General features: G+C 39.2%; 1 protein-coding gene across 1 annotated transcript; it reads left to right on the forward strand.

Annotated features, from left to right (window-relative positions):
* Positions 1–6,031: 6,031 nt before the first annotated feature.
* LOC131019973 (UDP-glycosyltransferase 76B1-like) lies at positions 6,032–8,144 on the forward strand. The gene is given in 3 exon segments (XM_057948611.1): positions 6,032–6,650; positions 7,152–7,213; positions 7,215–8,144. Coding segments are annotated over 3 exon segments (1,359 nt in total). The 5' UTR covers positions 6,032–6,181; the 3' UTR covers positions 8,043–8,144.
* The last annotated feature ends 6,357 nt before the right edge of the window (positions 8,145–14,501 follow it).

The following is a 14,501-nucleotide window of genomic DNA, read 5'->3' on the forward strand; positions in this document are numbered from 1 at the left end:
CCTCTCTCCCTTCCTCGGTCTTCCTCCTGCCACCGCCACCAGACGGCAACGCCGCCGCCGGAGCCGGCGGCCCTGGCCTCCTTTCTCTTCCCCCTTCTTCCTATCTCCCTCTCACCCCTCACTTCTCCCTCTTCCCTCATCTCTCGCTCCCCGTCGATCTCTCTCCTCACCGCACCCAGCTGTGGCCGCTCCGACGACCTTCGCCGCCTACCAGATCTGGCGCCCTCTTCCTTTACCGGCCGGCAGAAACGGCCGCCGCCTCCCATCTTCCATCTTCTTGGCTCGACTACAGCCGCGCCCAAAGATCATCCCCAATTCCTCTCTACCAGTCTATGTGTTAGATTTGTTTTAGATACTATAAGTTATTTATTAATCATCTGAATTGCAAATGAGTTGTTATTACAAAGGTATGGTATCATGGATATGAGGATTATTGTTTTGAGGTTTAGGCTGTAAATATTGTATCTGCAGCGATATAGATGAAATACAGGAGATAAGTTTTGAAATAAAACTATGAGAATTTACAGAAATAATAAAATTACCATTTGATGCTTTGCAGATGAAAGGAAACGGAGTAAAGTATCGAGGATTGAATGTTTGAATTTGTACAGATGTTTGGAAAAATTCCAGAAAATGAAACGTGAAGGCTGGAATAAATATGGTGAAATTGGCATGATACGTGGTTGAAAACAGATGAAATAAGCATGTGGCTGGTATGGATGAGCAACACGTATGTGACATTTAACTTAAATTAAGAAAAATCAATTAAAAAAAAGCTGCTCACGATAAATTCGAAAATCTATAGGTTTGTGTAACTAATTTAAAATTTTAGTCCAACATTAAAATAAAAGGCTCAACGCATAAAAATTATATAAATATTTTATCTAAGGTTCAAATTCATATTAAAAGAATATTTGGGAAAATAAATTTCTATTTCTATAGGTATATTTTATAGTTCAAAATCACATCTAACTAGGGGCGCGACTAGATTCATCACAAACTCAACTCATAAATATATATTTTAATAACTTGAAAATATAATAATTTCCAAATAAAATTTGTAAAGAAAGTAAATGGTTTTGGGCTGTGACACTTTTGATCCAAGATAGCTTCTAGTCTCTTTTCATAATTCAAGTCTGGGCTGAGGATCACCTCATCCTGATGAATTATGTGTTTCAAGTCTAACACGTATTTTCTTAGTTGTGATACATGGAACACATCCAGAATTTCATAGGGTCCTACAAAATGAGGTTTGAGTTTTCCTTTCATGCCAAATCTAACTATTTCTTTTGATGGAGATACCTTCAGAAAAACCTTATCTCTTATTTCACATTGTAGCTCTCGGTTTGGCGAGTATCCGTATAGGAATTTCTGTATATTCTGGACCTCTTTCATTCTTATTCGAACCTGCCGGATAACTTCTATCATTTCATTAACTGTATTTGGCCCTAGATTCTTCTCTCGCCTACTTCATCCCAATAGAGTGGCGACCTACATTTCTTTCCGAACAACGCCCCGTACGATGCCATATCGATAGTTGCTTGGTAGCTGTTATTATAGGCAAACTCAACAAGCAGTAACACTGATTCCCAAGCACCGTTGTTATCCAACACTACTGTTCTTAGCATATCCTCAAGTGTTTGAGTTGTTTTTTTTATCTGTCCATCTATTGTTTGTGGATGAAATGTTGTTTTAAAATTTGTTGAGTTCCCGAAGATGAAAGACCATATGAAATCTGTGCTGATGTGTCAAAAATGGATTTGGTTGTGTTGTTGCAAAGTGAAAAGAGTGATTGTTAATGGGTCATGAAAACTTAGACAGCAAGAACTGAATTATCCAACATATGACTTGAAACTAGTAGCAATAGTATTATGGAACAAGATGTGAAATTTATACAAATCATAACCGTTTAAATACTTATTCGAGCAAAAGATCTAAATATAAGGTAAAGAAGATGGCTTGAATTAGTAAGAGACTATGATTGTGAAATAAATTATCACTCACACAAAGCCAATATAGTAGTGGATGCTTTAAGTAGAAAAAGTCAAGTTAGCTAAGGATTTCTCCTTACCTATGATAAAAATTCATCAATGCTTTTTGAAAGGTTGAATTTAGTTGAGGTTCTACCACCACAACCCATAGATGCTGTAATTGCAATATTAACAGTGACTCCTGACTTGAGAATCAGAATTGTCACAGTACAAAGGGAAGATGGAAAGGTAGAAAAATTATGGGTAAGGAATCCAGATAGAAGGGATCGATAATTACCAAGAAGCTGGGGTAATGCTATCTTGTTTGAGAAAATGTTGTGTACTCAATAATAAACACTTGAGAAATGAGATCATGAGTGAAGCTCGTGTATGCTAGATAATGTATACCGAGGAAACATTAAAATGTATCAACATCTCAAACAAAAGTTTTGGTAAGAAGGAATAAAATGAGATCTAGTTTCGGTTGTTGAAAAATATGTGGCTTGCCAACAAGTAAAGGCACTACCTCAAAAACCCTATGAGAAGTTACAACCATTATCTGTGTCAACCTTATAAAGCGCATATCAAGATATATCACAAAACTCTTGATCATATTCAACCACGGTCTTCTTTCCCTGCTTAGCTTGGTAAATTTCATCTTCTTTTGCTTACGATAGCTTCTACAAATTGCCTCTAAGTAAGATTTTCTAATCGCTCGAGAGTATATATTTTGTGCTTCACCTCCCACGAGTAATCAATCGATCCTTGTTGTTGAAAGGACATACAAAGAAGGCGCTCTTGATCATTGTATTTAAGAAAGCGAAAAATTCGTTCCATAGCCCTAATCTATCATTCCGCTTCAGACTCTCATCTCCACTATATAAGTAGGGGATTCTAGCAAAGAAAAACTTCTTCAATTCTTCTTTCAGGTTGATGAGAAAGAGTATGATCTCTACATTGTTAACCTAGCGGACTTTCATTTCTTCTTTGAGGCACCATGCCGAGTAAATACACAAAATCTCCACAATTGAGGTTACATCTCATCAGTAAGGTCAAACTGCTACTTAAACTATAAATCAATTATGTTATAAAACTCATACACAAAAATCAAGCCATATAAAGCAACTAACGCTCATCAACCTCGTAAATAATCATTTTGACCATTTCATATCTTGGGAAAATTTGCCTGAATGAGAACTTATATGAAAGAAAAGACTACACCTTACAAAAAGCTCTTATTTCTAATTGTGATATCCTAATGTTAGTACTAGGTTACGATACGACTAACATACATCATTGCTGCATCATCAACCGGTCTATGACTGCGACCATTTACGTACTCTCATCTAAAGTATTTTCATCGATATGTAACTGTTGGAAATCCCCCACCTATTCACTCATTATTTACAATATTTATCTTGACTTAAACTATCTTGCTATATCCTAACAAACCTACCAAATGTGGCCTAATTCAATTAAAATTATCTTTAAATATCTTCCACTAACCCAATTTCTACACTTTTGATTTTGAATTAACTCAGTTATACACTTATTACATTTTTTTTTAATCTTTGTGCCCAAAAGTAACAGAACATTACTAATGGGATGGATGGAGTAAAATATTGGGGTAATTACCCCTAAATACATTACCTTTTCCCATTTTCTGGAATTGTACATCACATTTGAAATCCGCCTCATAATACATCACTTTTTTTTTCCTAGAATTTCACATGGCCAGCCAACCACCAAATGTGAAAATGGCATGGTTGCCGGAAACGCCACAAATACACATCGAAAAAAAATTAATTGATGTTGCAGCCATGTAGGAAATTAATTAGTTTTTTTTACTATTAAATTCTAATTTTTCAGATTTTAGGCCGAACCCACTTATTTCCCTAAATTCGAAATCTGCCCATTTCAGAATCAGGGGGAATTGCTGCTAATCTGGTCGAAGTCGCATCGACGGCGCTGCCTGGGCAGGGTTCGACTGGAGATTCTCGCGGCCAAGGCTCTGGTGCACGCGACGAACAAGATGAGGTCTCCTCCACAACTACAATACCATGGCCACATAACTTCTGAATTCCACATGAGTCTTGCACTAGATGAGTTCGACATCGTGCGAATGTGCAGCCGCCTCTCCCCTGCTTCGTGCGAGCAGTGCGCTAGAGCCTTGGTCGCCGTTTGCCTCTCCCGTCGAACCGTGATACAGCCGCGCCGTCTGCCTCAGCCTTGGCGTTGGCCCTTGAGCAAATGGTTTCATTGTGGTCGAGCCCTGGTTCCAAACACTAGGGCTGGAGCCTTGGTCGTCGTCTGCATCTCCTGTCGAACCCAGAAGCAATCGTGCCGTCTGCCTCACCGTCGGGAGCCTTGGTGTAGTCGCTGGAGCAGTTGGTTTGATTATGGTTGAACCTAGACACTAGGGCAATTCTAAAATGGGGGGAAATTGTAAAATTAGGGAACTTAGGGAAAAATTGGGGATTTGAGAAATTAATGCTTTAATTCTAAAATCTGAAAATTAGAATTTAATAGTAAAAAAAACTAGTAATTAATTTCCTACATGGCTGCCACATCAATTAATTTTATTTTATTTTTTCTGCGTATATATGTGGTGTTTCCGACATCTACGTCATTTTCACGTTTGGTCATTGGCTGGCCATGTGAAATTTTAGAAAAAAATGAAAGGTGGTGTATTATGAGGCGGATTTCAAAGGTGTGCAATTCTAGAAAATAGGAAATGTAATGTATTTAGGGGCAATTACCCCTAAAATATTATCTAAATTAAATTGGCATGTAAAGGAAAAACAGTCATAATGAGTATAATTTATATTTTGTATAATTGCCGCAAAAACCATATACTTTTTCGATTTCTGGTTTTTTCCCATGACAAAAAAAATCTGAACAGAAATTCATGAATTGGAAAATTAATTGCAATTTTCCCCCGCGTCCATTTTTTTCCCCAAATTGAATCCGAGGTGGCAATCGGATTTCCAGCGTGTCATCGCCGAGAATTGAACGAGACGACGCCGTTTTATGTTTTTTTGACAATTGAATTACAAAATCTGGAAGCTCGTCGATCCAGGGTTCATCGATTTAGGGTTCGTCGAGCAAAATGTCCCAAAATCTAACTGGAAGCTCGAATTCAGGAGATTTGCAACCACCTGCACAATGCGGATGTGGAATACAGTCGTCCTTCGTGTATCTCACACCAAGAAAAATCCGTTTTGACGATAATCAATGGAAATGAAATGTTGGTTTGTTTGAAATGTTGTTGTTTATGATCATTGTAAATGGAAATGAAATGTTGGTTTGTTGATTTTAATGGCTCAAAATATGAAAATGGAATGCCCTGCTCAAAATACACAATCTGTAGATCTTAATGGAATGCCAGAGCTGGAAATGGAATGCCAGAGCTGACCTACTCGACATAGCGGACCGTCACTCACAAGGCCGCCAGAGCTTCCAGAGCTGACATACTCGACAGAGCGGACCGTCACTCACAAGGCCACCAGAGCTGCCAGAGCTAACCTACTCAACAGAGCGGACCGTCACTCACAAGGCCACCAAAGCTGCCAGAGCTGATAGAACTGCCAGAGGTGAGGTGGAAAATTAGGGGTTTAGGTGAGGTGGAAAATTAATGTTATGTGGCAGTCACGTTGGATCGGAGCTCCATCGGAGATCGCCGGAGGACGCGGGGGAAAATTGCAATTAATTTTCCAATTCATGGATTTCTGTTCAGATTTTTTTTTTGTCATGGGAAAAAATCAAAAATCGAAAAAGTATATGATTTTTTCGGCAATTAACCCTATTTTTTATATTTAAATAATAGAGTTAATTACTTTTCTTAAGAGCAAATAATTTTTTTATTTGGAAATGAGATTTTACCTAAATGTAAATAAGACAAAAAAACAAATAAGACTTTTGTAAAATCAAATAAATATTTTTGCGATCGAAAGTACAGTAATAAATTAAAATTGAAAAAACATTATAAAAAAGATAGGAACTGATCACGGATCACCTATTACTGATGATGGTCCAAAATGTGGGTTGGACCCCTACAGCTACAGACGTACGTAATAACTCTCTTCGCAGCTTTAAATGGACTGAACAGCTTATGCAGATGCTACCAGAAACATCTAATGATTCTTATCTGTATTAGAGACCTTTAGTTTTTCCTTATTTGGCAAAAAAGAAAAAAAGAAAAGAAAAGAGGCATGAATTGTGCAAAGGGAAAGCAATGCAGAATAGTGGTGTTTCCTCTTCCATTTCAAGGGCACATAAACCCCATGCTTCAGCTAGCCAGCATCCTCCACTCCAGAGGCTTCCTCATCTCCGTGGTCCACACCCTCTACAATTCCCCCGATCCATCCAAACACCCCCACTTCGCCTTCCACCCCATCTCTGACGGCTTGTCGGAATCCCCAGATTCCGCCCCCGACCCTGTCCGAATCATCAAGCTCATCAACCTCAACTGCCTGCAACCTTTCCGCCAATGTCTCCACGCCTTGCTGTCGCACGGCGACGTCAAGTGCTTGATCTCCGACGCTAATTGGTATTTCACGAGCTCCGTCGTCGATGCTCTCAGCCTTCCCAGGATTGTGATGAGGACGAGCAGCGTAGGCGCTTTCTTGGCCTTCGCCGCTCTTTCTCTTCTCAGAGCAAAGGGATATCTCTTGGATAGAGGTATAAAAATTTATCATCATCCCAATTATGTTAATTCAATGAGATTCACTCTCCCACTTTCAATTTTATTTAATTTCAACTTTATATGCCTTAGTTTAATTTTGTGATTATTAACTATGATTTATTCCATCAATTTAAGATACATAATTATTTTTTATCATTTAATTTCACTTTTATGATCTCATCTTACTTCTAGTAAGAAGCAACAACAGGGGTGCTAGTATCAGTTGAAGCACCCTCAATCAAATATTTTCACCTCATATTTTGTATATTTTTTAATTTTTATATTATTAAAAAATTACTTTAGGTCTTTAAAATTAATTTTTTGGGCCCGCCCTGCTTCTAGTTAAGACGGATAAGTCTGTGCTAATTTAGATTTAATCAAGAATCACCGATCATATATTAATTTTAATTAATCTTCAATTAGATTTTATTAATTATAATCTGTATTTAACTAGGACAGATATCTGATAAATTTTTTACGTGATGAAAACAAAAAAGATTCGAAAATGGAGGAGCCGGTAGAGGAGGTGCCGCCACTGAAGGTGAAGGACATGCCGGCTGATAGAAATGTACGACGCTGAAGATGCTTACAAGAACATAGCCAAAATGGTGGAAGAAACGAAGAAAGCTTCGGCCTTGATTTTCAACACATTCGAAGAGTTCGAGCTTCCGGAAATCCGGCGGCTGCACGAACAGTTTGCGTCCCCAACCTTCGCGATCCCATTCCACAAGTGCTTCTCGGCGGCATCGAGCAGCTTACTCGCCCAGGATAGGAGCTCCATTTCCTGGCTAGACAACCAGCCGCCGAAATCCGTGCTCTACGTCAGCTTCGGCAGCGTCGCCGCCATGGACACCGGGAAGCTGCGCGAGGTGGCATGGGGTTTGGCCGACAGCGGGCACCGATTCTTGTGGGCGGTCCGGCCCGGTCTGGTCCACAGTTCAGAGTGGCTCGAGATGCTGCCAAGTGGATTCTCCGAGGCGACCAGTGGGAGAGGAATCATTATAAAGTGGGCCCCGCAGCAGGAGGTTCTCTCCCATCCATCCGTAGGGGGATTCTGGACGCACAATGGATGGAACTCGACTCTCGAAAGCATCTGCGAGGGCGTGCCGATGATCTGCTCGCCCTTCTTCGGGGATCAGCTGGTGAATGCGAGGTATGTGAGCGATGTTTGGAGAGTTGGGATCAATTTGGAAGGGGGTTTGGAGAGGGGAGGGATTCAAGAGGCTATTACGAAATTGATGGATGAAAAAGAAGGCGAGGAGATGAGGAAGAGAGCTATGATGATGAAGGAGAAGATAGATGTTGGATTGAAGATGGGGGGCTCCTCTTGCAGTGCGCTTGATGAATTGATCGATTTCATCTCTTCGTTTCAAAGAGTTGCTGGTTGAATTTAGTGATTTGATTGTCTAGTATTTGGTGCTTAAGAAAATAAAATTCGATTAATGAATTTGGACGAGATCAATAAAGTATTATGTGCATGTTTTTGTTTAGTCCCACTCTTTAATTTGCATATATATCAGATCATATGTTTTACAATTTATTAAAGTTTCATTGACTCCTATTATTAGTTTTACCATTTTATAAATATTTTATTTTAAAAATAACCATCTCATAATGTCTACTCTTTTTTTTTTGTTCGTCACACAAAATTATACATAACTCTTTTTACGACATGACCCCACCACTATAACTCGTCACTAATCCTTCATTTCACTCACAAAAGTGGACGCTTTTCTCCACTCACAACAAACTCGTGACGTTTATTAAAACTCATCCTGCACAAAGTAAGCATTTCCTAATAATTAATGAACTTTAGTTAAGTATCTTTAAATTGTTTTTAAACACATTTGATCCATTTCATAATGGCACGAGTTTAAAGAAATTAGTTGAGTGTATCTGATCACTATTTTTATAGCAACAAAAACTGCAACTAAACAGTGTAATTGTAGCACAGAAATAACAAGCAGAGTATCGTATCCACAGAGACTATTATGACGAAATCACTATATCTATTTCCTAAACAGACTCTCACAGTATGCAGGTAAACGAAAACAGGAAGAGGTTTACTTAACTTAAACTAAAACGCAAATAACAATAATTAAAAGCACGTAGGAAAAATCGAATATTAAAAGACAACTGATCCTAGGGTAGTAAATTCATTAACTAAATCTATATAATAAATCTATTAATCCTATGTACCAGTTTAATCCAGTTATGATGAGAGATCACTTAATTAATCAATCACTCTCGCTAGAGCAGCAACGATCGTAGATTAGTAAATTATCTATCTCCGTTAGGTCTCAAGAAAATCTACTAACTCCCAATAGCTCATAAGAATAGCTCCCTATGATCCACCTATCTCCGCTAGGTCTCAAGGTTAAAATCATATCATACATTCCTGAATCCGCTAAACAGTTATCTCCGCTAGGTCTCAAACCGAATAGCTAAACATGCAAACTATTGATCAGATAAATCACAAGAAATTAAGCACCAGGAATTATGAATCATAAACTGGAAGGCACAAAGGTATTAACAAATAAATCACATAAATTCAATCAACTATTTACAAACCCTAGAATCAGCTAAATGAAACTAGCCAGACATGCTAAAATAAAACATAAACATAATTAAATAGAATGCAATTATAAAAACTAAATTGTATAAAAACCGAATGAAAACGATTGTAGCGGCTTGAATCTTCAGTTTTGATCCAAGCCTTGAAAACTAGAAAGCAATAAAATTCTGAAAGCTAGAAAACTGAAAAATAAAATCTGGGAACTGAAAAAGGAACCCAAAATAGGTCAAAAGAAGACCTATTTATAGTACCAGGGTAAACTACAAAGTTTGAACTCGAAAAGACTTTGAAAAACGAATAAAACCGCAAAAACCCGGACTCGCGGCGGTCGCACGGCGGACACCCGGCGGTCGCCGCCTCCTTCTTTATTTTCCTTCTGCACGCGGCGGGCGCCCGGCGGGCGCCGCCCGATCGCCAGCCACGCCGATTTCTCGGCGGGCTGAGCGGCGGGCGCCGGCTGCTTCCTTAAATTCCTCCATCAGCCGGCGGTCGCCGGCTGGGTAGCCGGTTGATCGTCGGCAGCTCCGTTTCTTCCTTTTCTCGAGCTCTTCAAGCTCGTTTCGTCGATTTTTGCATCCGAAACACTAGTAACTTGATATTTGGATCTTCAACATCCATATGTAGCTTTCAAAACACTCAAACCTAAAGCAAAATAACCAAAACCATACCCAAAAGTAATATCACAAAAGAATATGAAACTTAAACCAAATGATATCACAACCAAGCATAATCCTAGCACTTTGAACTCTTAAACACTCCTAAAAAAAATGCAAAATGAGTGTTTATCAGTATCGTGAGTTGAATATGGATTACATATTTATTGTAGTTTTAAATTGATTAATTTGGTTGAGTGACAAATCCAAAATGACAATATTGGTAATCAAATAAGAGGTAATATTGATTGTTAAAATTAGAGAGTTGTGTGTAGTAATCTTACAAAAAATGGAATGAAACAAGTTTTTGTGGACGAATCAAATTGAAAAAATGGGTCTTATATTGGTGGATAGAGGGAGTAATAAATTAAAAGTAAAGAAAATAATAAATAAAAATTACTATAAAAAATTAAAAGTAAGACATAGAATGAAGCACCAAAAGTGGGACACATGATCTCATGTGCTCGGTTCGTACTACCTTATAAAAGACTGTACTCCCTTTCGTCTCGAGAAGTTTGAACAATTTCTTTTTGGCACAAATTTTATGAAATTAATATTTTTAGGGCTCGTTTGGTTTTCAGTAAAGGATTATGTAGGATAATTTGTAATCAGGATATTTAGCGTGGATAATGACAGATTATTAATACTGAGTTGGTGTTTGCTATCATGGCTAAATACAGAATATCCTGGTTTAAGTTAATCCTAGGGGGAGGTGATATTATTTAGCCTAAGAAATCTGGATCAATAATACTGGGTCGTTGGATTAAACCGGGTCATCCACATTATTACTAAATAATACCAAACACTAGACTGATCTGTACTAAATTAGCTAATACAATGTATTAGCCAATATCAAACAGGCCATTAGTGTTAAGTGTGGTATGTGACAAAGTGAAAATGTGAATAAAAATAATATAAGGAAAATGCTCAAACTTTGCGGGACAATCCGGAAAGGAATACTGCTCAAATTCCGCGAGACGGAGGGAGTATTTCATTTTGTAGTTTCGATCACCAATACATAATAAGTACTCTCTCCATCTACCAAAAGTATTGTATGATTTGAGATCACAAATTTTAATAAATGATTGGAAGATGTGTATATGGTAAGCTCAATAATTACACTCCTTTATTTATGGAAAAATTGATTCACCTGTAGTATGCAATGAATCAGGAGAGTGGTGAAATCGTTAAAGCAAGAGAGAAAATAGTAGTATTGTATATTGCGTGTGTTACAATGGCAAGCATATCCCATATTTATAGGTGTTTACAATGAGGGCAAGTAGGTAATTTTACACCTGATAACGACCCCTAGGTTAGTTAGGAAGAATCTTTGACAAAAGTTGTTAGTGGCCGGCACGTCTTCAGTCTTTTCCAGTGCTGCCCGGGTCTGCCAGCTCTGAAGTTTTCTTCATAGATATGTCAGCCCTGCCCGTGTCCGTAGATTACCTCTTCGCTGTTTTATTCCAGATCTGACCTTCGTTCTGTCTTCCTCCTCTCTGATCATGTCAGCCCTGACTTCTTAAGTGGCAGAATCCTCTCGAAATAGCCCTGAAACTCCTATCCTTCGAGCTTTCCACAAAGGATACTATTCAAGTTCCTCTTCACTCTTTTGGTTCCAGGGCTGTAATCTTCGTTGCTTCCCGGTTTACCTTACGCATATTTTATTCCTCATCAGCTACTCCCCCCAAGTCTAATTGAGTGTTCCTCTTGTTTACACTCAATTAGTTTCTCGACGCCTCCTCTCCGTATTCCAGCGCTTCTCTTTTTCTTCTGTCGGGCATTAAATGCTCGTCAGTTGAGTGGACCCTGACCGTCTAATCACCTCACCTCTTTTCAGAAAAAAACGCCCTTTCAATTTTAACCTTCGTTTGAAAACGCCACGCGTCATCCCCCGATTGCACCGATGAAAAACCCTCGTACCCCCGCCGCCTTAACATATATAAAAACCCTCGTACCCCCGCCACGCTTCTTTGACGTCTGCCGGATTTTGATGATTACTCCCTTCCCGTATCCGCGACCAGGTCTAGGTATTATCTCCGTTATTCTCTTCTTGTGTGGTGTGATTGTGAAAAACCTTCGTCGTCTTTTCTGTTTCGAAATAGTTCTAGGAAAAATTTTATATACCGTTAGGTCCGGAGGGTCTCGAATAGGGGTGTGTGGGGGGGGGGGGGAATACACCTATGGGCTATTTTTCTCCTCTAAAATAAAGGGATCTCAAGATAGAGATCAAAACAAAACTTTACACGCAAACTGTGACACCTGTTAACTGAAATGAGTTTTGACCAAACAGAGTTGACGACTGATATTGAAAACTCTTCAGTAAGGAGTTATCAGTTAAGTTACTGGAACTTAACTGATGCACGTAAGGGCTTCAGTCAAGTTTGCTAAAACAGATATGATAACACTCTTCCTGACTATCAGAGGATAGATCAGTCAGAATGATATCATACGCAGCGGAAATAACTTTGTTTCGTAATAGCCTCGGTTGAGCACGTTGTTAGTCTTAGGTTTCTCTTTACAGTTATTCAGAATTCAGTTTATAAAATGAAACAACACAAGTAAGAATGTAAAACTGAAAGCTGTAAATAACACAGAGACTTTTACGTGCTTCGGAAAACACTTCCTACATCCACGGTCGGTTGATCAGACCAACAATCCACTCCGTAAGTGCTTAACTGGTGCCCTACAAACCGAACCGTTTGCTTGCCGGGTGCACACAACCGTATCACTGAAGATTCCACTCTTCAATACCCACACTTCACTCGTGTCGGATTTCTCACTCTTAGCACAACCCGTGCTAAGATCTCTCAGAGTCAGAGTACCTTCCTGAACTCCGAAACATTCAAACACTCGACTCTTTCTCTCGAAAGGAGGTTTGAACACTTGCCAACTATACTTCAAAGAACAAGTTCTTTGGAGCAAGTTTGACCTAGGCTTCTGGGTAAACAGAGGTTTGCCTAAGGTCTAAGAGAATGTGTGTAATCAGCAGTGACTGATTTTAGGCTTTGGAATTCTCTTCTTCGATTCAAGCTTTGGGGAGGTTAAGCTTTTGGCTGAGAAATTATTTTGGCAGAGTTTCAGCTTATGTCGTTGAATCGGTGAAGATTGAAGTGATCCTCGAGCACTACTTATAGGAGAGATCCTGAATAGATCCGTTGGCGGAGAACGTCTTCAAGATTTCTTCCGTTGGAGAGCTTTTTGAATTTGGGCTGAGGCTTCAATCTTCGAGGTTCCTTGTTTGGTGGGAACGACTATCTTGAAGAGCAGAAGATGCGACGTCTCTGATAAAGTAGCCACCAAATAGGAATGACCTCTGCAGAGAGGGATGATCCTGAGATCTCTGCATTTAATGCGGTTGTACTTTTGTGAGTACGTGGCTTCCTTTGAACGTTGGAAGTTCAGTCCGAGGAAGAATGTTTAACTGATACTTAACTTTAGTATCAGTCTGCTAAGTCCACGCGGCACGCATTAAGTAATCAGTTCCGAACTGATTCTTCAACTGATACTTCAGTTGGTATCGTCAGTCTTCAGTCTTCAATCCTTCGTACTTCGTCCTTCAGTCTTCAGTCTTCAGAACCGCAAGCTAAACTAGAAACGAACTCTAACAATTGAGTTCAAACAGTTCTAGTCTATTACAATTAAGACCTATGGATTTTGGTATTATCAAAACAAGGATTAGGATATTCCACAAGGTTCCCAACAATTTCCCCCCTTTTGATGATGCCAAAACCATACAACAATTCTAGACAAACAAAAAGACTGAACTGAGAGCACAAGTTCTAAAACTGGGTGAATACAATTTCCCCTTAACAATAGAACCTATAAAGTTGTACTTAGAGTCAAGAACGCAACAGTTCTAAAACAGAACAAGGAAAAAGACAGAAAAACCATAATCAGAGCCTGGACAAAGAGTCATTGTCTTCAGGTTGAGATCAAAAAGCAGTTCTTTTCATTAAAAGTAAGATTGATAAGCCATCAGTCGAGGTACAGAGCAAGACTTACATTGGAGTAAAAAAAAAACAAAAACATCATGGGAAACCCATGGACTCCAGTGGTCTGCATTGCTGCGTCTTGAACTTCTTAATCTTCATCTTCTGTCTTCGTGTTTCTAAGCTTGTTCCACTCTCACTTGTTTTTCGTTTTTTTGAGGTCTTTGCTGGAACGTCATCCTTACAACTTCTGGTGATCCTTTTGCTATCTCATCTTCAGTCAAGAAAGAAGATGCAGAAAAAAAAACCTTTGAGAAGGTTTCTCTCTGACTTCTGACTTTCCCTCTTTTTGGCAACATAAAAAAGAGAGCTGATGATGGAAGCTATGATCGGATGGGACTTCAACTCCGACTCTCAAGCACTTGTGGGAGGACTTGAGAAGAGGAAGGGTCCCGAGACGCAGAAGGAAGAGGACGCCAGTGGGGAGAGAGAGGGATGAGAAGGGAGGCGGAGAATTGAAGGAAAGGAAAGTATGCACAGCATTTTGGAGATATTCAAGTAATGCGGCTATGCATACGAACCTGAGAGAGAGGGCGAGAGACAAGGAACGGTGGGGAAAATGAGTGGTAGAGGTGAGGCGGGAGATGAAAGAAATGCATGGCGAGCCTTTGGTGAAAGAAGTAATGCAAA

Source organism: Salvia miltiorrhiza, chromosome 4, assembly GCF_028751815.1.
Source record: "Salvia miltiorrhiza cultivar Shanhuang (shh) chromosome 4, IMPLAD_Smil_shh, whole genome shotgun sequence".
In the NCBI taxonomy this organism is placed as follows: Eukaryota; Viridiplantae; Streptophyta; class Magnoliopsida; order Lamiales; family Lamiaceae; genus Salvia; species Salvia miltiorrhiza.